At 43.5% G+C, this 24,848-nt stretch overlaps 2 protein-coding genes and 3 gene segments (V, D, J or C); 1 reads left to right on the top strand and 4 right to left on the bottom strand.

Moving 5' to 3' along the window:
* Positions 1–3,446: 3,446 nt before the first annotated feature.
* LOC116222515 lies at positions 3,447–7,961 on the bottom strand. The gene is made up of 3 exons (XM_031576923.1): positions 7,827–7,961; positions 6,131–6,435; positions 3,447–3,764 (listed from the first exon to the last, which is right to left on the bottom strand). Exons 1-3 carry the CDS (start codon positions 7,885–7,887, stop codon positions 3,447–3,449), a joined length of 684 nt encoding a protein of 227 aa, XP_031432783.1. The 5' UTR covers positions 7,888–7,961.
* A 4,635-nt stretch (positions 7,962–12,596) lies between these two features.
* Positions 12,597–13,995, top strand: LOC116222514 (CDK5 and ABL1 enzyme substrate 1-like). Its single transcript, XM_042709218.1, has 3 exons — positions 12,597–13,059; positions 13,150–13,338; positions 13,857–13,995. The coding sequence occupies exons 1-3, from the start codon at positions 12,854–12,856 to the stop codon at positions 13,993–13,995; spliced, it is 534 nt and encodes a 177-aa protein (XP_042565152.1). The 5' UTR covers positions 12,597–12,853.
* A 2,427-nt stretch (positions 13,996–16,422) lies between these two features.
* LOC116222377 lies at positions 16,423–18,712 on the bottom strand. The segment is given in 3 exon segments: positions 16,423–16,839; positions 17,806–17,934; positions 18,237–18,712. Coding segments are annotated over 2 exon segments (435 nt in total).
* Positions 18,713–21,988: 3,276 nt separating this feature from the next.
* Positions 21,989–23,305, bottom strand: LOC116222378. The segment is given in 2 exon segments: positions 21,989–22,831; positions 22,991–23,305. Coding segments are annotated over 2 exon segments (357 nt in total).
* A 254-nt stretch (positions 23,306–23,559) lies between these two features.
* On the bottom strand, positions 23,560–24,530 carry LOC116222513. The segment is given in 2 exon segments: positions 23,560–24,261; positions 24,404–24,530. Coding segments are annotated over 2 exon segments (369 nt in total).
* Between the last annotated feature and the right edge of the window lie 318 nt (positions 24,531–24,848).

The raw sequence follows: 24,848 nt of genomic DNA, 5'->3' as shown, positions 1-24,848 counted from the left end.
AATTGATATAGTTATAATTTAGGAAACACCCATTTCTCAAACATTTGTCTTAAAAGCTTTATGAATACAACTTAATCTTGCTTAAACTGTGCTACAGGCAATGATGGCTGTCCTTCCCTGCAAATGCATTCTGAATGGGTGTACATGACAGTTTCATTTCATAGTTGTGTTTGTTGTATTATGCAAAGAGTCACAGTACATGTGTAAAATATCTAATAATAAAATATTTACATATAACAAATAACTAAATGGTGTAGTGTAATGTGTGTGTGTGTTGTGGGGGAGGGCTATGTATGCAGGCTCATATTAAGACTGAAGTGATCACTGAAGCATGGAGGTACACAGAGGTTCCTTATCGCAGTTGACTGCGATATAACAGAATGGTACATGACGTCAGTCATGGGCCCAAATCGAAGCATTTATCCATTCACGCCTGAAAGGCTGCGATTCGTCCGCGCTCCCTCCTCAGGAGCCTATAAATCCAGGAGCGCGACACGGAAATATCCTCTTTGAAAACTTCGCAAGCGAAGTACCCGGTCTGAGTATATTCATTCTCCTACGCTCATTCATTTCAAAGAATCTTTTGTGCTTTGTTCTCTACGAGTTGGTGAGTTATTCGGGTTCTTTTACCCTCACTAGCTCAGGGCGCTACAAGATTCATTGACTCAATTGATTTAGGAAAGTAGAGTCGCTATCCTAGCTAACTAGCCGGCTAAGTTTCTGACTAGCCTGCTAGCTTTTTGCTAACCAACGTGTCAGTTGTTGATAGTGTGCTTGTGAAATTAATGCTTTCTTTTAATTTCAGAAACGATGTCCAGGCAATACCCCGACTGCGGGCACGCAAGGGTCAAGAGCGACCGCCACCGCCGTTGCGTGGCCTGCCTGAGGCGGCGCTCTCAGGCATCGACCCTGCCTGTGGCATCTGTGCTAGCTTCACGCTAGCTAAGGCTACAAAGCGCCTCGCGCTATGGGAGCACGTGGACGCTGAGAGGGCAGCACCGGCTCCATCCGGGGTTATCACCCCCGAAGGACCGAGTTCAGCCTTGGGCAGCATTAGTGCTAGCAGCCGCTTTCCAGCCGCAGCTACACATGCTAGCCTCTCCCCGTCGCCGTCGCCTGCCAGCCTGCTGGCCGCGGGCCACGAAGCGGTTTAGCTACCTCCAGGCGGAGACCAGCGCATGCCGGAGCTGGACTTTGGCCTGGACGACGAGAGTCTGCTTGACTACTCGGACGAGCATGACTCGGACGAGGAGGACATGCAGCTCAGTCTGGATGTTCGGCCGCGGGCAACCTCTCCCCCGGCCACATCATGGACACTGGGCCAGCAGCTCCACGAGGTTGCGCTGAGAGCAGCCAGCTGCCTCGGGCTCCCTCTACCTCCCCCTCCAAGCGTGCAGGCCTCGCTGCTGGATGGGGAGTTCTACGCTGGCCCCACCGTGCCAGCTCCCAGCGCCCTCGCCTTCTTTGCGGAAGTCCACGGGGAGCTGAAGACCACGTGGGCAACCCCCTACTCGGGCCGTGCCCCAGTGCCGGGGTTCGCCTCCTACATGCACCTCGACCAGGCTAAAGAGAGTGGCTACCTCTCTTTCCCTCCGGTCGAGGATGCAGTGGCGGGCTACCTCTCGCCCGCCTCCCCCACGATGCGCCTCGGCCAGAAGCCCCTCCTGCCCACGCGAGTGGCCAGGCACCAGGCGGCTCTGGCTGAGAAAGCCTACCTGGCGGCAGGGCAGGCTGCCTGCACCACCAACACGGCGGCGCTCTTGCAGCGTTATCAGGCCAAGCTCCTGACGGAGCTGGCCTCATCGCTGGGGGATGACCACCAGTCGGTGGTGGAGCTCCGTCGGGCGACGGACCTCTCCCTCCGGCTCACCCGGTGCACCTCCCAGGCCCTGGGAAGGGTCATGGGAACGGCCGTGGCTACCCAGAGGTCCCTGTGGCTGTCGTTGGCCAAACTGACAGACAGGGAAAAGGCACCACTCCTCAACGCCCTGGTCAGTGTCCAGGGCGTGTTTGGCGAGGCAGTCGAGACTATGGCTGCCAAGTTCGAGGAGCAACAGAAGAGCAGGGAGGCATTCCAGGCTTGGATGCCTCGCTCTAGCGGGTCGGGCGAGCAGTCCTCCTCAGGACACACTACGCCCACCCCGGGCCAGAAACGTAGCGGGTTCCGCTCGCCAGCCCCCCCGGCTAAGATGCCCACCAGGAGAGGCTGGCAAAAGCACCCCTTCCGCCCTGCCGCTCAGCCTGCGGCACAGCAGCAGCCAGCTGCGCGCCCGACCCAGGGCGCAGCCCAAGCCCCGCAGCAGCATGCTGCTCGCCGCGGGAAGGGCAAGGGCAAGCCTCCGGCCACTTGATGTTGACAGTTGCCCGACACAAACACAGGGGGGAGCGGTGGAGCCCCCACCGCCTCCACAGAAATCCGCCTGTTGCTCTCATGCAAAAATCATGTCAAGCACGGTAAGCAGGTTCTCACAAGCACCACACTCAAATGTCTCAGCCCCTGCCCCAGTAGGCGCAGTGCAACGGCATGCTTGTGCGACTCCCCCCGCGGTGCACACAGTGCACTCTCACCCCTCATTTTTTTTCAAAACCATGAGGGGGCAACCCCAGATCTCGTCCCCCTCCCTAGGCGGAGCGGGCGCAGATCTAGGCTTAGACTCATTGACCATGAGCGGGTTAGTTCCCGGCCAATTCAACTCAAAGCCCAGCCTGGCGCGCATGCGCAGTGTCACCATGGGTGCTGAGAACGATCACAAAGGGGTACGAGCTGCAATTCGCCCGTCCCCCTCCGCCATTCGGCGGAGTGATCCAATCAGTGGTGCAGAAGGGGCAGTCTCATTTACTACGGAAAGAGATAGACTCCCTGCTCCGAAAAGAAGCGATAGGTATAGTGCCTCCAGAGGAGGCAGCTTCAGGCTTCTACAGCCGTTATTTCCTGGTCCCCAAAAAGGACGGGAACTATCGGCCAATATTAGATCTACGTGTGTTGAACAAAGCACTCATGCCGCTGAAGTTCAGAATGCTGACCCCCCGCCGGCTAGTGCAGTTCATAAGACCAAACGATTGGTTCATCACGATAGACTTAAAAGATGCGTATTTCCACGTCTCGATCCACCACAGACATCGAAGATTTCTGAGGTTTGCGTTCGGAGGAATAGCATACCAGTTCCACGCACTCCCGTTCGGCCTAGCTTTGGCACTGAGGGTTTTCACAAAGTGCGTGGAAGCAGCCATCGGCCCATTACGACTACGCGGACTGCGCTTATTCAATTATTTGGACGATTGGTTAGTTTGTGCTCATTCAAGAGCAGCAGCGGTGCAAGACTGCCATCTAGTGGTGGCACACCTGCATCGGCTGGGCTTTGTAATAAACAAGGAAAAAAGCGTTCTGTGCCCAAGCCAGACCACGCATTTCCTAGGCATGGTTCTAGACTCCACCTCCATGGAGGTCAGGTTGTCTCAAGACCGAATAAATGCCATCCGATCATGCGTGCATTAGGACAGTCAGTCCCGTCGCTGTGCTGCCAACGCCTGTTGGGAATGATGGCATCGGCCGCGATCGCTCTCCCGCTGGGGATGTTGCGCATGCGGCCTTTCCAAATGTGGTATCTGTCTCTGAGACTCAACTTAGTCAAAGACAAATACCGCAGAATAACGGTGTCCTCCAGATGGAGGAAAACCCTGGCAATCTGGAGAACCCCCTGGTTCCTCGCGGCGTCAGGCACTATGGGCATAGTGACGCGCCGCATAGTGGTAACCACAGACGCCTCCACCAGAGGGTGGGGAGCGGTCTGCGAGGGGAGAGGCGTGAACGGTCTCTGGTCGGCGACAGAGGCTGCGTCACATATAAATGTGCTAGAACTGCGAACGGTGGTCCTGGCACTGCGACACTTTCTGCCCAGATTGAGTGGTCAGCATGTGTTGGTAAGGACGGACAACACTTCGGCGTTGGCGTATATAAACCGCCAAGGCGGAGTGCGCTCCCCGTCACTGCTACGCGTGCGCTCCCCGTCAGGGCAGTTCATATTCCAGGTCACCTCAACTACGGGGCGGACCTGTTGTTGAGGGGCGACCCTCAAGCAGCAGATTGGTGTCTACACCCTCAGGTGATAGAGCAGATCTGGCTGCGTTTTTTCAGAGCGCAGGTGGACCTGTTTGCGAGCAGGCAGAACACCTGCTGCCCTCTTTGGTTCTTGCTAGGGGCGACAACCCCCCACTCGGCATAGACGCGCTGGGCCACCAGTGGCCGAACCTGCGCCTATATGCTTTTCCCCCGATTCCGCTCCTCCAGCAGGTGCTGAGCAGAGTAGCGGACGAGGGCAGAGAATTGCTATTGATAGCCCCCCACTGGCCCAACCAGCCATGGGCAGCCGACCTAATCAATATGTCAGTGCAACAGCCCTGGGAGCTGCCTCTGTGGAGAGACCTCCTAACACAGGCGCACAGGACAGTGTGGCACCCCCATCTGGAGTGGTGGCGTCTCAGAGCCTGGCTCCTGAGAGGTGCAGGCTCATAGCGTCAGCCTTATCAGACGCGGTGGTAGCCACGATACAGAGTGCCCGAGCGGTGTCGACACGGGCTCTGTATACGCTAAAGTGGCGCAGTTTTGAACGATGGTGCGCTGCGCGTCAGCACGACCCCGTTAACTGCGCGCTGGGCGTCATACTGGAATTCCTACAGCAGTTGTTTGATGAGGGGAAGGCGGCTTCCACTCTCAAAGTGTACCTGGCAGCCATTTCAGCCTGCCATGCAGGCATTAATGGCAGTTCCCCTGGCAGTCACCCGCTAGCGTCACACTTTATGGCGGGGGTGAGACGGCTCAGGGTGCCTGATAGACACCTCATACCCTCATGGGATCTGCTGGTTGTGTTACGTGCTCTCACAGGGCCTCCGTTTGAGCCCCTGGAGACGGTGGACATAAAGTTTGTCTCTTTAAAGACCGCGCTGTTACTGGCATTGACGTCAGCAAAGCGCGTTGGTGACATGCAAGCTCTGTCCGTCAGCCCATCGTGCCTTCAGTTCTCGATCGCTGGAGACAGAGTGGTTATGCGACCTAATGCTGCTTACACACCTAAAGTGGTGGCAACCCCATTCCGCAATCAGGTGATTGAACTAGCAGTTTTCTCGCCTCCTCCTTTTGCGTCAGCAGAGGAGGAACGTTTGAATAAGCTTTGTCCAGTACGCGCTCTCCACTGTTATGTAGAGCGCACTGGGGCATTCAGACAATCAGGTCAGCTATTTGTGTGCTTGGTGCACGTGCAAAAGGCAGACCTCTATCAAAACCGAGCCTCTCCCGTTGGATAGTAGAGGCTATCGTGTTGTCTTATAAGAGTTTGTCTTTAGATCCCCCGGAGAAGTTGCATGCGCACTCTACGCGGGGGGTCTCTTCTTCCTGGGCCTTTCTGAAAGGAGTCTCAGTGGAAGATATTTGTAAAGCTGCAAGCTGGAGTTCTCGCCACACTTTCATTAGATTCTATATGTTAGATGTGGCGGAACCTAGTTTTTTACAAGGCGTTCTACAGGCAGGCGATCTTTGAATCCCCGGGCCTGAGATCGATATAATAATGTATGTGTTCATTAGTGTCTACGTGTTATGTTGCACATGAACCATCCCAGGGTTGTTTCCTACGGGCGTGGGATCACTGATCCCTGCCGCCTATGTTAGAGGATGCCCTATAATGTTCACCACCAGCTGCTGTATGAACCTCTAGGAGGGCAAAAGCAATGTATAAAGTTGGTGTGTGTGATTGGCTGCCACTGTACTATCACGCGGGAATGTATACGGTCCCATTCTGTTATATCGCAGTCAACTGCGATAAGGAACGTCTCGGTTACTTACGTAACCTCGGTTCCTTAAGCAGGGACCAGATATAACAAGTTTAGCGTGTACAGTGTTGCCTTGGTTTGATACTTCTACGCTCAGTTTTCTTTCCAAGGATATTTCCGTGTCGCGCTCCTGGATTTATAGGCTCCTGAGGGGGCGGGCTCAGGAGGGAGCGCGGACGAATCGCAGCCTTTCAGGCGTGAATGGATAAATGCTTCGATTTGGGCCCATGACTGACGTCATGTACCATTCTGTTATATCTGGTCCCTGCTTAAGTAACCGAGACATTTTTGTACGGTGATATTTCACTGTGTGAACGGGATACTCTTCACTCTGCTGGCAGTAGTACACGGCTTCATCCTCCAGCTGCACTCCACTGATGGTGAAGGTGGTCAGAGCCCCAGTGTAGGAGCCACTGAAACGCTCTGGGGTGCCTGACATCCGGGTGGTACTGTCATGAATGAGGTGTTTCGGTGGTTGTCCAGGTTTAAACTGGTACAGCTCCATATCATTGCCCATATCTTGTGAGGCTCGACAAAGAATCTGCACAGTGTCCTGAGGCTGGGCATTGATGACTGCAGGAGACTGATCCACTGTGATGATCCCCACAGAACCTGGTTGACCCAGAAAAGAAGGATTCTCAAATGAAAAAAGCACCGTAGGTTTAAAAATGTATTATTGATAATAATACTACATTACTGTGATAGAATAATTTCTATTTTATAACTGATCATCGATGTAAATGATTATTCTTACCTCCATTCCAGAGAGTTAAAAGAGATATGATGGGAAATGTAGGGCTCATGTTCTGTGCCATAGCTCTGATGAACCTGTCACCTATCTGAGAGGAGAAGCTGTGTGAGTGTGTGAGTGTGAGTGTCGTGTGTGTGCGTGTCGTGTGTGTGTGTAGAGGACGACTGTTATAAAGACCCAAGAGGTGAATATGCATGCAAATGAACATCATGTCATCAAATAACTTTAGTATGAACGAATACAGAGAAGTCATTCAACATATTAATAATGATGTATTAGAGGTTATTGATTCTTCAGACTGCAGACAAATGATTCAGACAGCATCTCACACACATTTAACAGGTGTTGGATTTTTGCTCCACACATGCGTGTGTTCGTGATATTATGAGGTGATATGATTTTTCTGTCCATTTCCTCATCCACATGTTATGTACTTGGAAAAGTAAGGATACATATTAAAAGTGTTTGAATGCACATTATAAACCTAATAATCAGGGACATGGAGGTAACCAATATGATCACCATATCTCATTGAAATAAACATGAACAATGATGTGAGATGATGTGTGTGGGACATACAAAACTTTTTTTTTATTTCAAAATGTTCTGCATTGGAACCAATGGCAGGAATGGTTAACAATAAGCATGTCGATCATATTATTTCATTTTGTAGTTTTCCTGCTGAATATTTCTGAGTAATGCTGGGTTGGTTTTTGTGCAGCTGTATGTGCTTCACTCATGGGTAAACTGTCATGGTCAGTGAAGCAGAGAGAGGAGCAGGAGGTTTTTGTACGGTGATATTTCACTGTGTGATCGGGCGCTGATCGCTCTGCTGGCAGTAATAGACAGCCTCATCTTCTATCTGAACTCCACTGATGGTGAAGGTGGTCAGAGCCCCACTCACAGAGCCACTGAAACGCTCTGGGGTGCCTGAAACCCTATTTGTACTGTAGTACATTAAACCTTTTGGAGCTTTGCCATGTTTGAACTGGTGAAGAGACATGTCATATCCAATATCTTGTGAGGCTCGACAAAGAATCTGCTCAGTGTCCTGAGGCTGGGCATTGATGACTGAAGGAGACTGATCCACTGTGATGATCCCCACAGAGCCTGGTTGACCCAGAAAAGAAGGATTCTCAAATGAAAAAAGCACCTTAGGTTTAAAAATGTATTATTGATAATAATACTACATTACTGTGATAGAATCATTTGTATTTTATAACTGATCATCGATGTAAATGATTATTCTTACCTCCAATCCAGAGAGTTAAAAGAGATATGATGGGAAATGTAGGGCTCATGCTTTGTGCCATTGCTCTGATGAACCTGTCACCTATCTGAGAGGAGAAGCTGTGTGTGTGTGTGTGTGTGTCGTGTGTGTCGCGTGTGTGCGTATCGTGTGTGTGTGTAGAGGAGGACTGTTATAAAGACCCAAGAGGTGACTATGCATGCAAATGAACATCATGCCATCAAATGACTCTAGTGTGGACGAATACAGAGAAGTAATTCAACGTGTTAAGTCTGAGGGAATGTTATGTACTTGAAAAATAAGGATACATATTAAAAGTGTTTGAATGCACATTATAAACCTAATAGTCAGGGACATGGAGGTAACCAATATGATCACCATATCAAATTGAAATAAAAATGAACAATAATGTGAGATGATGGGTGTGGGACATACAAATCTCTTTTTTATTTCAAAATGTTCTGCATTGGAACCAATGGCAGGAATGGTTAACAATAAGCATGTCGATCATAAAGAATCTTCACAGTGTTCTGAGGTTGGGCATTGATGACAGCAGGAGACTGGTCTACTGTGATGATCCCCACAGAACCTGATAGATGAATGTTACAGGAGAGAATTGAGGAATCTAATGTGAGTATTTATTTTGACATGCCGATAAATTTAAAAAGTGATGATCAATCAAACATCACAAAGGCCTACACTCACCTTTAATCCAAAGATTTAGGAGAGATACCATCAGAAATGTTAGATTAATTTGGTATGCCATGTCTTACAAATATACCAGTTGTTTTTCTAGTGAAGAGCAGCTGTATTGCGTTTGTAGAAGAGAACTGTTTTTAAAGACAGGAGGTGAACATGTATGCAAATGACTGGAAGAGATTTCTCTCCCACTAACTTTGTTTCCATGTTAACTTTTGGGTTTCAGAATAAAGTGCATGGAAGAAAGTGAATCATATATTTCTTCCACTGTCTTTGTGAATTTTCATTTTTTTTATTGTCGTTATAGCTATAACATGCAACTATTCCAGTAAATCTTTGATAATGTCCTGCAAAAGTACAGCTGTTGCCTTCATTGTCCATGGGCTCATATTTTCTTTCTTTCTACTTCCTTCATTTAGTGTTTATTCAAAACACATGTTTTGCAGAACTGGATCTTCTTTGAGTAAATATCCAATAAAGCAAAATTTGACTTTGAATTTGTATTATTAGTAGGGTATTTACATTGTAACACGGTGTGAGGCAATAACATGGGAAATATGGCAAGCAGGTGTTTAGTAAAATTATATACAAAATATTTAAACCCAAATTTACAAGTAATAAAATAATCGAAACATTATATGTAATGAACGAATTGTGGTTTATGATTAAATCATAGAAGATAGATAGATTTATGGACAATGAATCACTTTTCACTCTGAACAGAGGAAGCAATTATGGGCAGGTGGGAGGGAGTCAGTATGACATACATCAATACGATCAGTTCTTGTGTTGGAACCACACAGTTCTTGTGTTGGTACCACACAATTCTGAATCATGTTGGATAGTGTTGCTGCAGCTGTGGGACACACACAACTCACTCATGGGCAAACTGACGTGATTAAAAGGGGCATGTGTTTTTGGTACAGCTCCATATTATAGTCAATGACTTGAGACGCTTTGCAGAAAATCTTCACAGTGTCCTAAAGCTGGACGGAGATGACAGGAGACTGATATACTATGACAATCCCTAAAGTGTGGACAGAGAGATAGATAGATAGATAGATGGATACTTTATTAATCCCGAAGGAAATTTAGGTCATCCAGTAGCTTATACACAATAAGAGTGTTTAGAGACATTTTAAAAGTTGTGAAAATACTGTTCATAATTCAGTGTGATATGCGGACTGATACCAATTATTGATAACTAAACTTACCATCAATCCAGAGAGGGAAGAATACAGTGTGCAACACTAACACCATGAGACATTGGGCTACAGACTGTGTATTTGATGACATGAAAAGGACCTTGAACAACTCATGAAATAAGAAGAAACACATGTACATGAGTCCCCATCTCAGTAAATTCACTGTCTGGCCACCTGCTTTTTGAGAAAGTCAAGCCAGGATCAGCTGGTGCCTTTACATTAGTACCATTCCTGAGCAGAGATGGTAGTTATATATTATCAACTTCATCTTATCTTACACATTTAGGATATAGCACTCAGTCCACTGAGGACTCATCATCATCATTATCTTCATCATTGTCTTCCTCTTCTTCCTCATCGTCATCTTATCCTACTCATTTTAGGCAATAGCACTCTCCGTCCATCATTAGTCCACTGATGACCCATCCATTTGAATTTGATTTGTAATCAGTGTTTTCTTTTTAGTTGTTTTTATTGATACCTGTAATGTATTAATGCACATATCAACATGTTATCAACTCTTGTAAAAATGAACAAACCTATCTGGAAATAGAGTTCAATAAGAATATGCATTTCTGCTATATAGTTTCTCAGGCCACAATGATAAAAAAATCATTCAGTCAGTAATTAAATTCAGTCACTAATGGTGCATAAGCTACAAGGACTGTTCAAGTAAAACAACATGGCGGATTAGTTCTGACAAACAGAAAATATAAACAGTTACAAAACGATTTGACGTATTTGATGGATCACGTGATTTATTCAGGCTACAGGATAGGAGACATCTAGAATGAATGTATATAAATAAAACTGTATTGAATATATAAAACATTAACACATTTATGAAGTATGTAAATTTCTAGTCAGTATTATGACAAAGAAGTATCCTGTGCCTGTTTTTCGGTTAAATTTGAATGCGTGTTGCAGTTTCGTTCTTACAGAAACATCCCCCACTGAGATTTTCAGCGAGTCATTACTCTGCGGAGCTGCTATCTCTGTCCATGCAAATCAAGGCAAGTTCCCCCGAGGCCTCTCAGATCCGCCACAGAGGAGCAGAGGAGCAGTGCAGCTGCAGGTGTCTGAAACGCACTCGCTACGGGTGAGTGACTTTACATGTGTGTGTGTGTGTGTGTGTGTGTGTGTGTGTGTGTGCGTGAGAGAGATACTGTTACTACTATACATGCACAGAGCATACTTTAAAATACAAATAAGTACAGTGTGTTTGAGTTTGGTGACTAGTCTGAACTATTTAACTGATTTAACGTCAACAAGTTCTACAATAATCACAATTAATTTGGGGTAAATGGGGAGATAAACATTACAACTGATTCAGTCTCTAACGTGGCAGACCATTTTAATTCGCAGGAGTAGCCAAACCACAATCAATTGTCTAAAGGTAAAAGAGATTTATGTTGTGAACTTTTGCAGAATCAACAAAGTGATTTGTCTGTCACTCTGCTGAGGTAAGCTGCAGTGCTGAGGGGAAATAAGATGTTGCACATCACCACCTTGTGGACAGTTAGGATTTCACTACAACGTATTTCGACCTTTGTTAGTTACGGTATGATGAGGAATGAGGATAAATTGATAAATCCAACAAACCAGTTAGTAGCCTACAGCTCTTCCAAGCAGTTGAAAGGCCTTAAGGTTCTGATACGATGTTGATCATTTCTTTTTAAACTTTTTTTTTTACTCCATGTATTACTCTTGCTGCTTGCTTTTATTGATTTTATGTAAAGCACTTTGAACTGCAACTCTTGTACGAAATGTGCTAAAATAAATAAAGTCTTACTTACTTACAAGAATTACTTACTTACTGAAGAACAGTAGTTTATTTTTTAAATTTCTAATTGTAGGCTATTGATACTCAAATGCATAGGCTGACAGCAATACATTACAATACCACGGAATACACATTTCTCATATAAAGTGTTTCCAAATTCAATAATTTATAAGGCACATATAGTGAAATACATACATTTCAGTCAATTCAGACAACATTCATATAACATAAATATTCCACGGTGATAGATGGTTGTGTTTGATGGTGTGACTACTCTCAATTCAAATCTTTGGTGCACTAACTCTGTCTGTAGGCCTATACATGTGCATATCTCCATACACAGAGAAAAAAAGAGCTACATATAAGTGTGGGGCTACACATACGGCTATCATGATGCCTAAGTAAATAGTAAGAAACTAATGAAACTAAGTTAAACAGAGACTAGAGTAAATAAAATTGACAATATGCAGTTATAGTCCTAGCACCTAGCACCTATCGTCCGCGACTAGGTGAATTCTGAAATGTACCGAAGCTCATGGATATGAAATCGGACTAGAGTTCAAAGTTTAAAAAAAAGACAGACGAGGCAGCATCAGACAGCTAAAAACTTAAGTTGCTGTGGACATTAACTGCCACAGCAAAATAATAATAAATAACAATTAATAAATAGATAAATAAATATCCCTGTCAATTAAAAAAGCAATGTATATATACATTGAGGGGCATCAATAGTTGCAGGGTAGAGTGTTAGAGTGCAGTCCATGAGGGCGCAATTGTGCTTGTGTTTGATGTATCCCTCCAGACAGTTTCCATACACCCAGCTGTTGTACCCCACTCATGACCTGAGCAGACACTGTCCCGTCAAGCATCAGAGCTCCACAGGGCCCTTCTACCCTCCTCCTGTGGTTTCCACCCAATCAAGAGCGTCAGGCCCCACTGTAAGGGGAAGACAGGTGAGGAGCTTACTCAGTACGGTCAGAATTACATGAGTATTCACTCACACAGGTGAGAGAAGCATTACCTAGCCTCTTACAAAGTCCTGTTAAGAGCAGTCTGATTTTAAGGGCATGGATTTTGACATATTATCTAGTGTTCTGGCATATTTTTGCATATTAGTCTTAAATGGAGACAAATTATATTTTCTGAATGTGTTTACACCATTAACTGGATCCAAATACACAGTGGAAGCACATGCATATGAGCAGGAGCCTTCTGTTTATGTTGTGCTCATTCATTTAGCAGGAGCTGAGAGTAGAGACTGCAGGGACTATGACCCCAACCTCTTGGATGATCCCCAGTGGCCATGTGGCAAACACAAACGTGTGCTTGTCTTCTGTTCTTACATGGTATGTTGTCTGTTGTACAATGAGCCTAGACTGAAAATGATGAAGGAAGCACAGCAATCAAACAATGCCAATCTGTCTTCCCCCCTCTTCCCTCAGACTACTGTCATTGAGTATACCAAACCCAGTGATCTGAAGGGAGATATGAATGAAACTTTCAGGGAGAAGTTTCCACACATTGGATTGACCCTCAGCAAAATCCGGAGGTGCTTGAATATGCTATAATATTGTTAGAATGTTGACGACTGCCTAATTTCTGATCGGTCAGAATATTGTTTTTCTCTCTGCCTTCACAGTCTGAAGAAAGATATCCATAAGGTGGCTCAAGAGGACTGTGGATATGAGGAGCCTACAGTGGCCATGGCCTTCGTGTACTTTGAAAAGCTGGCCCTCAGAGGCAGAGTGGACAAGCAGAACCGCAAACTCTGTGCGGGTGCCTGCATCCTCCTGGCTCAGGCTGCCAAGATCGGCAGTGACCTCAAAAGGTTTGAGGTAAGACAGCTGATCGATGTGAGTACCCATGTGATAGTGTGTGATTGTTGTAGAGGTCGCATAAAAATCCCTAATGACAAATCCCAAAGAATTGCACCAACCGGGATAGCAGTAGTGACAATTGATTTAATTGAGCAGTAGAATGAAGAGTCCTTGTCAACACCATGGGAATTGAATAATAATAATAAACAGTTATGTTCGTGTGGGTGTAATGCAAATTTGTAGATAATTACATGAAACATTTAGTCCAATTCAGCACACACTTCAGGCGTTTCGTGTGAGGCGGTTCCTTTTAAGAGCATGGTAGAACACTCAAGAAAATGGTAGAATTCACAATCCTCCGACCTCTCTCTTATTTCTTACTCATCAAGATTTAAAGTAATTGGAATGTGTATGTTTTGTATGTGTGTATGTGTGTGTGTGTGAGTGTGTGTGTGTGTGTGTGTGTGTGTGTGTGTGTGTGTGTGTATGTTTATAATGCTGAGTATCCCTCACACTGTATGTGCCCTAGGCTAGAGGAGCATCTGAGGCTGAGCAGGAGGGAGTTGCTGGCATTTGAGTTTCCTGTGCTGGTGGCGCTGGAATTTAACCTGCACCTGCCCGACCATGAGCTGCTGTCACGCTGCAGACGCCTGCTGCAGACCACCTGACACAGGAAGGAACCTTTCATTACCAACCACTACATAGGCAGGGCTGCTTGACTTTAGAGACTGGATGGCATCAGAAACAACTACAGACCACCCAGCACTCTATGGACTTAACACTGGAGATGGCCTTGTAGTTTAAATGTTATACAACAAACTACCTTCTTCTAAATGTATTGTCCGTCGGTCATTATCCAAAAATAAATCCCGACGGGGCGAACAGCACACCGACACGCATAGTTTTATGAGGAAATGTGTATGAGTAAAGTAGAAGATGCAAAGACATATGACACACAATATTGATATCTTTTTGTAAAGGATTAATGATCCAGAGAGGTTTTGGTATTTGACCATATGTTTTTCTCAATATTTAGAATAATATTATATTCAAATGTCATACATGTAGCTGACTGTGGTTAATGCGTGCATATTCTGCACCTTTATTTACATTTTCTGTGGTGTTGGTGTGTGATGTAGTTTTTGTGTGATTTATGGCAACAAAGTACGTTTTTGCCTACCTGCATCTTAACCCAGTCTTCTCCTCCACCAAAGTCAAGAGTTTACTTCCATGGCCAAAGGTATAATATTATATTCAAATGTCATACATGTAGCTGACTGTGGTTAATGCGTGCCAGAGTTAGATCAATTAGTAAGTAAGCTGAAATCTCTACCATATGAACACAAGGGGGCAGTGTTGTAACGTGTGTGTCTGGCCAGACACAGTTTGTCATTTTACCAGGAAAAAGAGCTTTGCTGCTTGTGGATTATGTTGGTTAACTATCTGTTTATGCAACACTATCTGTGAAAGTAAGTTTTATTATGGTGCAATGTGTTATGAGTTTATGTTATATAGTATTGTGTTTAAAAGGAAGGGAACCTCAATCAAGATATTTATTCTATAATCCTATTTTATAATTATTCATGGGCTCTCTTGGAAGTTATCACTGATGTGAATCAAGGTGCCAGTACTTGTGATGTTGTAAATGTGCATAAGGACCAAATGAAAGTGTCGAATTAGTGGCACCTTCTGAATCCGTTCATCTGTGGAATTCAGGATTGCAGCAATATTACGCAAATTTGATTTGAATTAAATGTATCTGTTAGCTTGATAAAAAAAAAATCCTTAATATTTACTACATTTCTTCAGTAAACTTAAAGACACACAAATTGTATTGTAAGGAAATGAAAATCAGGAACTCCTTAAAAAATGATGTTTTTAATATTTAATTCAGTTATGAATAAATGTTTATACTGAACACCACATCCTCATCTCTAATTTAATGATTCATTAAACTCTGCCTGTACTGTATGTACAGGAAGGTCCATAAGGTCAGTGTACATAATTGTGCGAAACAGATTAAAGAAACAGAAGTCAGACAGCTATTGACATGATAAAATAATCAAAATGACAAAGAAGTGATTTGAAACATATCTTTATTATTTTAGGATATTTAAAGCCAGAACAGTGCACATTAATCATATCATTATTTATGGGTTCTCTTGGAAGTTATCAATTATGTGAATTACCTTCATGAAACAGGAGCGTTTGTGCTGAAGTTGATAAAAAGTTGAAGATGTAGTTTATAGTCTGCAGACTATAGACTTTAATTACATTTACAATTCTAAGGTATTGATCAGAAAGATAAATAGTTCATAAGTGGGGTTTTCCAAGGTGACAGTACTTGTGATTTTGTATAAGTGTGCACATGGACCAAATGAAAGTGTCAAATTAGTGGCACCTTTTGAATCCTTTCAAACTTGATTTGAATTAAATACATCTGTTCGCTTGATTAAAAAAATTAAAATGTCCTTAATATTTAATACATTTCTTCAGTAAACATACAGACACACACATCTGATTGTAAGGAAATGCAATTCAGGAACTCCTTAACAAAATTTGTGTTAAATATTTAATTCATTGATGAATAAATGTTTATACTGAACACCACATCCTCATCTCTAATTAAATTATTAAATAAACTCGGCCTGTACTGTATGTACAGGAAGGTCCATAAGGTCAGTGTACATAATTGTGCGAAACAGACTAAAGAAACAGAAGTCAGACAGCTAGTGACATGATAAAATAATCAAAATGACAAAGAAGTGATTTGAAACATATGTTTATTATTTTAGGATATTTAAAGCCAGAACAGTGCACATAAAGCTGTACGTAAGGCAGACAACAGAGACATTGCTGCTAAGGACGTTTTATTGAGTTTACAATCCACTTGGTTTGAAGTGATTCACATGTAATTCAACAGACATGTACTCTGTCTTTGACAGTTTGTAGCAACAGGAAGAGTAAATACATTTGCTAAAGTGGACTGAAAGCAGAAGTGATACAACGAGCGTTGGCAGCTGCAGGTTTCAATGACTGTGTGTGTGTGTGTTTGTGTGTTTGTGTTTGTGTGTGTGTGTGTGTGTGTGTGTGTGTGTGTGTGTGTGTGTGTGTGTGTGTGTGTGTGTGTGTGTGTGTGTGTGTGTGTGTGTGTTGGACTGGCTCTGGGCTCTGGACTCCTGGCTACTCACACTGGCTCTTGCTGAGTGTGTTGGTAGCAGGGTCCTTCAGGCTCTCATGTTGGACCTGACAGGTGAAGCTCTTGGCGGCCTCCCAGTCAGCCTGCGGGAGCCACAGGGTGCTGCTCATGCTGTAGGTCTTGTCAGACGCACGCACCGACTGGCTGTCCTGTTTGTCCCCTTTGGCCACCTGTCCGTCCACCAGCCAGCTCACAGTCACGTGGTCAGGGTAGAATTTGCTGACCACACAAACCAGTGATGTTGGGACACTGGGAGAAGCCTCCGTCTTGGTTGGACGAAGGATCTTGACTTCAGGAGAGGAGAGGTCGCGACCTTAAAGCAATTAGACACAAAAACCGCAATTATTAGTTACATTGACATGTATTCCTTTAGCCCATGTTGTTATCCAAGGCGATTTACCGTATAACCCAGGTATACATCTTTATCAGCATTTCTGCTCCCTGGTCATAAAACCAATCACTTCTACATATTACGGTGCTCTACCCGTTAAGAAACCAAACATTTAGAAACTACCTTTTGATATTTTGACATTTCTAAAGAGTTTTGTTCCTATTAGTGATCTATCAAAGAGAGGAATAGTCTACTGTACTGTGCAAAAATGCAGCCTGGCCGTATCTTCCTCATGTAACTACATACATATGGCATGATGAAGAAGTCTTCCCTCTCAGCCACTGTACTACATGCATGAAGACAGACAATTATACGTCCAACACAAGATCATTCGCAAGATATATTCTTATATCACAATCATTTCAAATATTTTATAGATCACCAACAAGTAGACATTATGTGACTGGCACTAATAACAGATAATATATCACCAACAAGTACACCTAATGTGGCTGGCACTAATTATAGATAATATATCACCAACAAGTACACATGTATGTGATTGGAATTAATAAAAACATACTTCCACATCTGAAAGTCTAACAGCAGCGTGTTTTAACTTGTACTGTTTTCAACCAATTGGACCGATTTTCATTAGGATTACAATTCAGTCACATTTGAACCTGATTTTAATAGATAAACTAAGCAGAAGATCTTCCAGTAAAACAGTCAAAGTAGTATCTTTCCTCAATTTTCATCAATGTCATGATTTAATGAATACAATAAGTCTTTTCAATTTCTTGCACTGAACTACAAAATCCCCAAAAAACTGAAAAGCAAAAAAAATTAATTCTATCTATGATACATTTCAGGTTATTAGATTGTTCAATATTATGTGTATCTTGTTACTATCAAATGGTAGACCACAGAGAGAAGTGAAGCACTTACTTTTCACTGTCAGTTTGGTTCCTTGGCCAAACATGTACCACAGTGACAGAAGTAGTGGGATCCGTCGTACAAAAACCTCCTCGCTGTGTTCACTCACACCCAACATTTATGCCACTTAAGATATCTATGCTGAAACACACATGCTGTTATAAACACTCGCTTGTAAAAATGATCAAGTTTTTATGTCATCACTTCATGTGTTCTTGCAGAATCTAGAGTAGGTATTCTGAAGGAATTATGCATACTGTATTTATGTAAACTGTAACCTGAGAAACTGTAGATTAACAAGTAGATTAACAAAAGATACCTTTAAATTAATACCTTGAACGTCTTTAAATGCATATTCAGCACCTTTATCTGCATTTTCTGTGGTGTTGGTGTGTGATGTAGTTTTTGTGTGATTTATGGCAACAAAGTAAGTTTTTGCCTACCTGCTTCTTAACACAGTCTTCTCCTCCACCAAAGTCGAGTTTGACTCCATGGCCAAAGGTGTAGTCCACTCACAGATGGCAACATAATCCCATTTATAATTTCGTAAATATAATCTCTCTTCATAAAATAAAACTTTACATCCAGTTGGGGGTCTACAAACGAGGAGGAACATTTAGTACGTCTCCAAATCAGTGTGCTCCAGTGAGGAGTAGTGCTTTCCACAGAAGTACAGTCCTGCATCCTTATATTCAACATTCCTCACTGAAAGCGCTGAAAATCGGTTGGTCCTTCCGACCATGATCCTCCGTAACGAATTCCGGGGCAGAAATGTCTGAGTGCCTGGCTGCTGCACATTGCCTGTGATGGCTGTTACTGTGCATTATGATGGACTTCAAGGGGCTAAACGAACTGCTCTGTAAGTGAGTGTCAGTTTGCCATTGTTTGTAAGCTCATAGAGGCTCATGCATGAGTAACCTGAGGAGGTCAGTGAAGTGTGGAGTGGAGGGGAGGTTTTTGTATGGTGATATTCCACTGTGTGAACGGTGCTGAGTAAATGTGTCCACAGTGATACTCGGCCTCATCCTCTATCTGGACTCCAGTGATGGTGAAGGTGTGGTCAGCACCAGTGTATGAGCCACTGAAACGACTCGGGGTGCCAGAGAAACGGGTTGTACTGTAGTAAATTAGTAGTTTAGGTGGTTGTCCTGGCTTTAACTGGTAAAGATTCATGTAATTGCCAATATCCTGTGAGAATTGACAAAGAATCTTCACATTTCCCTCTGGCTGGACAGATACAGCTAGAGGAGACTGATCCACTGTGTAGATCCCCAGAGTACCTGATATGTGTAGTGTAAAAGAGAAAGCAAGATCAGTGAACCTCAAAACGACTAAAGTGTACAATGCTTTACAGCAAATGAAAAACAATCACAGAACATTAGCAAAATTCTGACATACCTGTTGCCCAGAGAGTTAAAAGAGCTATCATCTGAACAGCTGAGCCCATTTTGTTTGCTGTAGTCCTGACGAGTCTCTCTGTGGTTTGGTGTGAGACTGCTTTAAAGGCAGGGGGAGAAATAGCATGCAAATAACTGTCACAGGTCTGCTGGAAGTCAGCTGGGGTATAAACAAATCTGTCTCTTCACCCAGTGATCTGACAAAACTTCACCATTCAGACATTTAGCTGTGTGGAGGACTGAACTGTACATATCTGCGACTTCTGGCTGCTTCAGGGCACATTTTATTTAGCTCCATATGCCTCTCTTCACTCCTGGGAGGCATCCTATGTCTTATTTAGCTCCTTATGCTGTTTTACCTGAATTAATATCTGTTCAGTAAGTAAGACCAATTGATCATAAGGTACAACTGGACATGACATAATATCTACATATACATATACAAAGTAGAGCCGCACGGACTATCACAAGTAGCTATTTTCTTTGGGTTGATTTACTTTTGGTTGATATTATTACTTTTTCGTGTGTTGGTTATTTACTTTCTGTTTGCTGTGAATGTGTATTGCTACCTGTGGAGATACTGGCGATTTCTCTCTCTGTGTGCGTGCGAGTGTGCGTGATTGACAGACCAACGTGAGCAGCTGTGGTGCGGTGGTGGATGCTGACGGAATTTGCTTGCGGACTTTTGGATACTGCGGACTCTTGGACATTGTACACTGTGGTTCCTTCTGCAGTGGCCTACGGCCTGATTCATATGGACTTGTGTTGTATTTATATTTTTTATATTATTATGTTTCATGACATTAATCTTACCTCTAATCCAAAGAGTTATGAGAGAAATCATCTGAAATGCTGGACTCATTTTGGTATGCTGTAGCTCTGGTGTATCCACTACCTGTGTGAGCTGTGAGCTGTGAGCTGTTGTATTGTCTGTGTGGAGGAGGGCTGGTTTTAAGACAGAAGAGGTGAATGTACATGCAAATGAGTGTCAGTGATGCCGTATCTAAGGCTGGAAAGACAGTCTGAAAACTTGCTCACTAACTTCAACCTAAGGCATCTTTCACTTGCAGTACAATCGTTTAAAAGTGATATTTTGTTGTGTTTTACTTCTACTCCAACTTGATGTGTAGATCACTTCATAATATTACATCACAGACACTCCCTGTAATACCCTGTAGTGTGGTACGGTGGCTCAGGTGCTTGCACTACCGCCTCACAGCAAGAAGGTCCTGTGTTCGATTACCGCATGGGGTGCTGTTGGCTCTGGGGGGCAGTAGGGCTTTAAGTGCTCCAGACCTCAGTGCTCAGGTGGGCCTCTCCCGGGCCTTTCTGTGTGGAGTTTGCATGTTCTCCCCGTGTTCACAAGGGGTTTCCTCCACTAAGAGCCCCAACAGAAAAACATGCAAAAGAACAGAACACTCTCCTGTCCGTCTCTGACCAAGATGGACGGTTCACTTCACTTGGTCCCTGGGCGCCTAAGGCTGCCCGCTACTCCCGGGGTCCTGCAGGAAGGACAGTCCGGGATGGGAAAATGCAGAAGTCCAATTCACGGCAACCTCGGCCTGTGTGTGTGTGTGTGTGCTGTGTCGCCACCTAATATATGCATGTGTGTGTTGCTGTGTGTCGTTGTGCAACAATAAAACTGACTCAAGTCAGCCTTGTTTGTTTGTTTTGTAATAGTCTGGGAGTGTGAAGTTAGATGTTACACTGACTGATACCAGCTCATCTTCCTTCTTTAACTCATTTTGTAGACACGTTGGCGATGAATGTGCAGCTCTTTGAAGAGACCTATAGACACAGCCTGTACGGAGTTTAAAGAGCTGATTTAGAAGAGAGATGGAGTAGCTTTCAGCATCAGATCAAATCTGGAAAGGTGTGACTAATAGGCCCTTTGCATGTTGTTGCACTCGCTTCATTTGGCTCTTGTGTGAACAACATCTAAACAGGACTTCATGATGATGGTCTACACAGTAGAGTCTACACTGGCAGTAGTGTTACTGCTTCAAACACATATGTGCTTTTTAGACATATTCCATGTAGAAAATATATTTTCCATATGTAATCACAATCTTTCATCTCATGTAACAGGGGTTTCAAATTTTAAATGTATTTCATTTTGGGGCTTTTCATTTTTTTCTTGTTTTTTGTTTCTGTTACCTACTTGTCAATAAAACAGAAGTAAATCACAGTGGTTTAGAGTTGTGTGCAATTATGTTGGGCAAATAACAATAATTTGTAATATTTCTGAGAAATGGTGCTGACATGAGAAAGTGTCTTAATATTATATGTCAGTTGATGAAAGGACATAACAGGGACAGCACAATAGACTGTAATTAAGTTCCAGTCAGTAGTGGAGGAAGTATTCAAATCCTTTACTACCAATACAGCTGCATGAAAACCCCTAGCAAAATGTAGTTAATGTATTGAAGTAAAAGTCTGTCTGACTAACATATTATATATATATATGTATTATAAATGACATAATTAGATTATAAATACTGTAGAATGAGTGTATAAGCAGCATGTTACTGTTGTAGCTGATGGAGGTGGAGCTAGTTTGAGCTACTTTATATGCAGTTTTATATTCAGGGACACCAGATAAATCAGATGGGGTGAGATGATGAATGGGAGAGGAAAGAAGAAAAAACTAAATTCTGATGCAAAAATCTATTTTCAATTTTTGGACTTTTTCTCTAATCTTTGATTTATGGTGAGATGTTAGCATATTTGAACATTTATTGAAATTAAATCATGTGAGAAGTTTAGAGGGGAAAATCAGTATTTCCCCTCATAGACATCTGAAATGTGTCCCCAACTACACACTGCTTTTTGTTAGATGTCAGAAGCCAAACAGGTTGGAAAACAATGGTTTAATATTCAACAATGTATTGTAACAGCTTCAAACAGCCTCAGCCAGTATAAAATGTAACAGCTAGAGATCTTACCAAAAAGAAAAGAACCATCCACTAATACTAACCCTTAATACTAATCCTAATACTCAAGTCTTCTCACTCTCCTCCAGTAAGTCACATAATTGACCTTAAAGCCCTACTGCTTGTTTATAGATTACTGAAGGGGACAGGACCAACTTACCTCTCATATATGTTTCAGTTATACACACCTGCTAGACCTCTCAGATCACTAGTGAACAATCTGTTGGTAATACCTACTGTCAGAGCTAAACATGGTGAAACAGCTTTTAGTGCAGGTCTAAATTGTCTCGAATATTTCTATGGGGCTCAAGAAATGTTGATTGAGAAACTGCAAACTATCAGAACGCAAAATGATTAGTGAAGCAGAGAGAGGAGCAGGAGGTTTTTGTACGGTGATATTTCACTGTGTGAGCGGGAACTGATCGCTCTGCTGGCAGTAATAGACAGCCTCATCCTCTATCTGAACTCCACTGATGGTGAAGGTGGTCAGAGCCCCACTCAGAGAGCCACTGAAACGCTCTGGGGTGCCTGAAACCCTAATTGTACTGTAGTACATTAGACCTTTTGGAGCTTGCCCAGGTTTGAACTGGTGGAGAGACATGTCACTTCCAATGTCCTCCGAGGCTCGACAAAGAATCTTCACAGTGCCCTGGGGTTGGGCATTGATGACAGCAGGAGACTGGTCTACTGTGACGATCCCCAGAGAACCTGACAACATAACAGAATGCAGGAATCACAGATAAGTCAGGCTGATGGAAGCCTTACAGAGCCAAACAGAACCGTGAAGTAGCACACACACCAAAGCAGAGCACGTTATAACCTGACCACAGCATAACATAGAGTAAAGAGACTTGCTTTGAAACTTACCGGAGATGCACAAGATCACAAAAGAAAATATTTGAAATATGTGAATCATGTTGTAGGAGTGTCAAATTGCTATAAAAATGTCAACTTGTCATGTAGGTACGTGCCTAAAGGTTGTTGTGATGATCAAGTGCGAATAGAGAGAGCAGCTTTTAATGATGTGGGAAGTGAAACCTCATGCAAATGAGTGACAGTTACCTCTGCTCTGTGGGGGGTCTTAGCTGTAGGCATGATCAGAAATATTCTAGGGTGTCTACTTCTACAGTCTGCTTTTCAGCTTGTGTGTGATTTTTGTACCGTCATGACCCAGAACCCAAGACACAGAAGCTGTGAAGCAACCAGTGCCTGTGACTGTGACTGTATGCTGCCAGTGTGTGTGTGACAGACCCAGGTGCCAGGTGGAGTTGTGTGTTGGGAAGCTAATGTCCAGCCACTTCCAGAGTTCTTTCTAGAGTCCCTTTTCCCACTGATAGTTGGGTTAAGATCGATGGCGAGACCAACACCCACATTACATAGCCAACCTTTGGGATCAATCCCAATATCTGTTTTTTAGACTACAGCTGTTTCTTTTCTTTTAATTTATTTTATACACTCTCTTAATTGATATAGTTATAATTTAGGAAACACCCATTTCTCAAACTTTTGTCCTAAAGCTTTATGAATACAACTTAATCTTGCTTAAGCTTTGCTACAGGCAATGATGGCTGTCCTTCCCTGCAAATGCATTCTGAATGGTTGTACATGACAGTTTCATTTCATAGTTATGTTGTGTTTGTTGTACTATGCAAAGAGTCACAGTACATGTGTTAAATATCTAATAATAAAATATTTACATACAACAAATAACTAAATGGTGTAGTGTAATGTGTGTGTGTTGTGGGGGAGGGCTATGTATGCAGGCTCAGAATAAGACTGAAGTGATCACTGAAGCATGGAGGTACACAGAGGTTTTTGTACGGCGATATTTCACTGTGTGAACGGGAACTCCTCACTCTGCTGGCAGTAGTACACGGCTTCATCCTCCAGCTGCACTCCACTGATGGTGAAGGTGGTCAGAGGCCCATTCAAAAGGCCACTGAACCTCTGTGGAGTGCTCGAGGGCCGACCGTAACTATCATGAATCACTAGTTTGGGAGCTTGTCCAGGTTTAAACTGGAAGAGTTCTATATCATTGCCAATATCTTGTGAGGCTCGACAAAGAATCTGCACAGTGTCCTGAGGCTGGGCATTGATGACTGCAGGAGACTGATCCACTGTGATGATCCCCACAGAACCTGTTTGACCCAGAAAAGAAGGATTCTCAAATGAAAAAAGCACCGTAGGTTTATAAATGTATTATTGATAATAATACTACATTACTGTGATAGAATCATTTCTATTTTATAACTGATCATCGATGTAAATGATTATTCTTACCTCCAATCCAGAGAGTTAAAAGAGATATGATGGGAAATGTAGGGCTCATGCTTTGTGCCATAGCTCTGATGAACCTGTCACCTATCTGAGAGGAGAAGCTGTGTGTGTCGTGTGTGTCGCGTGTGTGCGTGTCGCGTGTGTGTCTAGAGGACGACTGTTATAAAGACCCAAGAGGTGACTATGCATGCAAATGAACATCATGTCATCAAATGACTCTAGTGTGGACGATTACAGAGAAGTCATTCAACATGTTAATAATGATGTATTAGAGGTTGGTGATTCTGCAGACTGCAGACAAATGATTCAGACAACATCTCACACACATTTAACAGATGTTGGATTTTTGCTCCACACACATGTGTGTGTGTGTGTGTGTGTGATATTATGAGGTGATATGATTTTTCTGTCCATTTCCTCATCCACATATTATGTACTTGGAAAAGTA

This window comes from Clupea harengus, chromosome 11, assembly GCF_900700415.2.
Source record: "Clupea harengus chromosome 11, Ch_v2.0.2, whole genome shotgun sequence".
NCBI classification, from domain to species: domain Eukaryota; kingdom Metazoa; phylum Chordata; class Actinopteri; order Clupeiformes; family Clupeidae; genus Clupea; species Clupea harengus.
This window is presented reverse-complemented; position numbering and strand designations above follow the sequence as displayed.

Coding starts and splice junctions, on each gene's coding strand:
- LOC116222515 (XM_031576923.1), bottom strand. CDS start 7,887: ATGGCACAAAGCATGAGCCCTACATTTCCCATCATATCTCTTTTAACT. Junction 6,436..7,826: donor TTTAACTCTCTGGATTGGAG/GTAAGAATAATC, acceptor TGGGTCAACCAG/GTTCTGTGGGGATCATCACA. Junction 3,765..6,130: donor AAGAGTATCCCGTTCACACA/GTGAAATATCAC, acceptor CCTCTGGTGGAG/GCGTCTGTGGTTACCACTAT.
- LOC116222514 (XM_042709218.1), top strand. CDS start 12,854: ATGGTATGTTGTCTGTTGTACAATGAGCCTAGACTGAAAATGATGAAG. Junction 13,060..13,149: donor ACCCTCAGCAAAATCCGGAG/GTGCTTGAATAT, acceptor CTGCCTTCACAG/TCTGAAGAAAGATATCCATA. Junction 13,339..13,856: donor ATCGGCAGTGACCTCAAAAG/GTTTGAGGTAAG, acceptor TATGTGCCCTAG/GCTAGAGGAGCATCTGAGGC.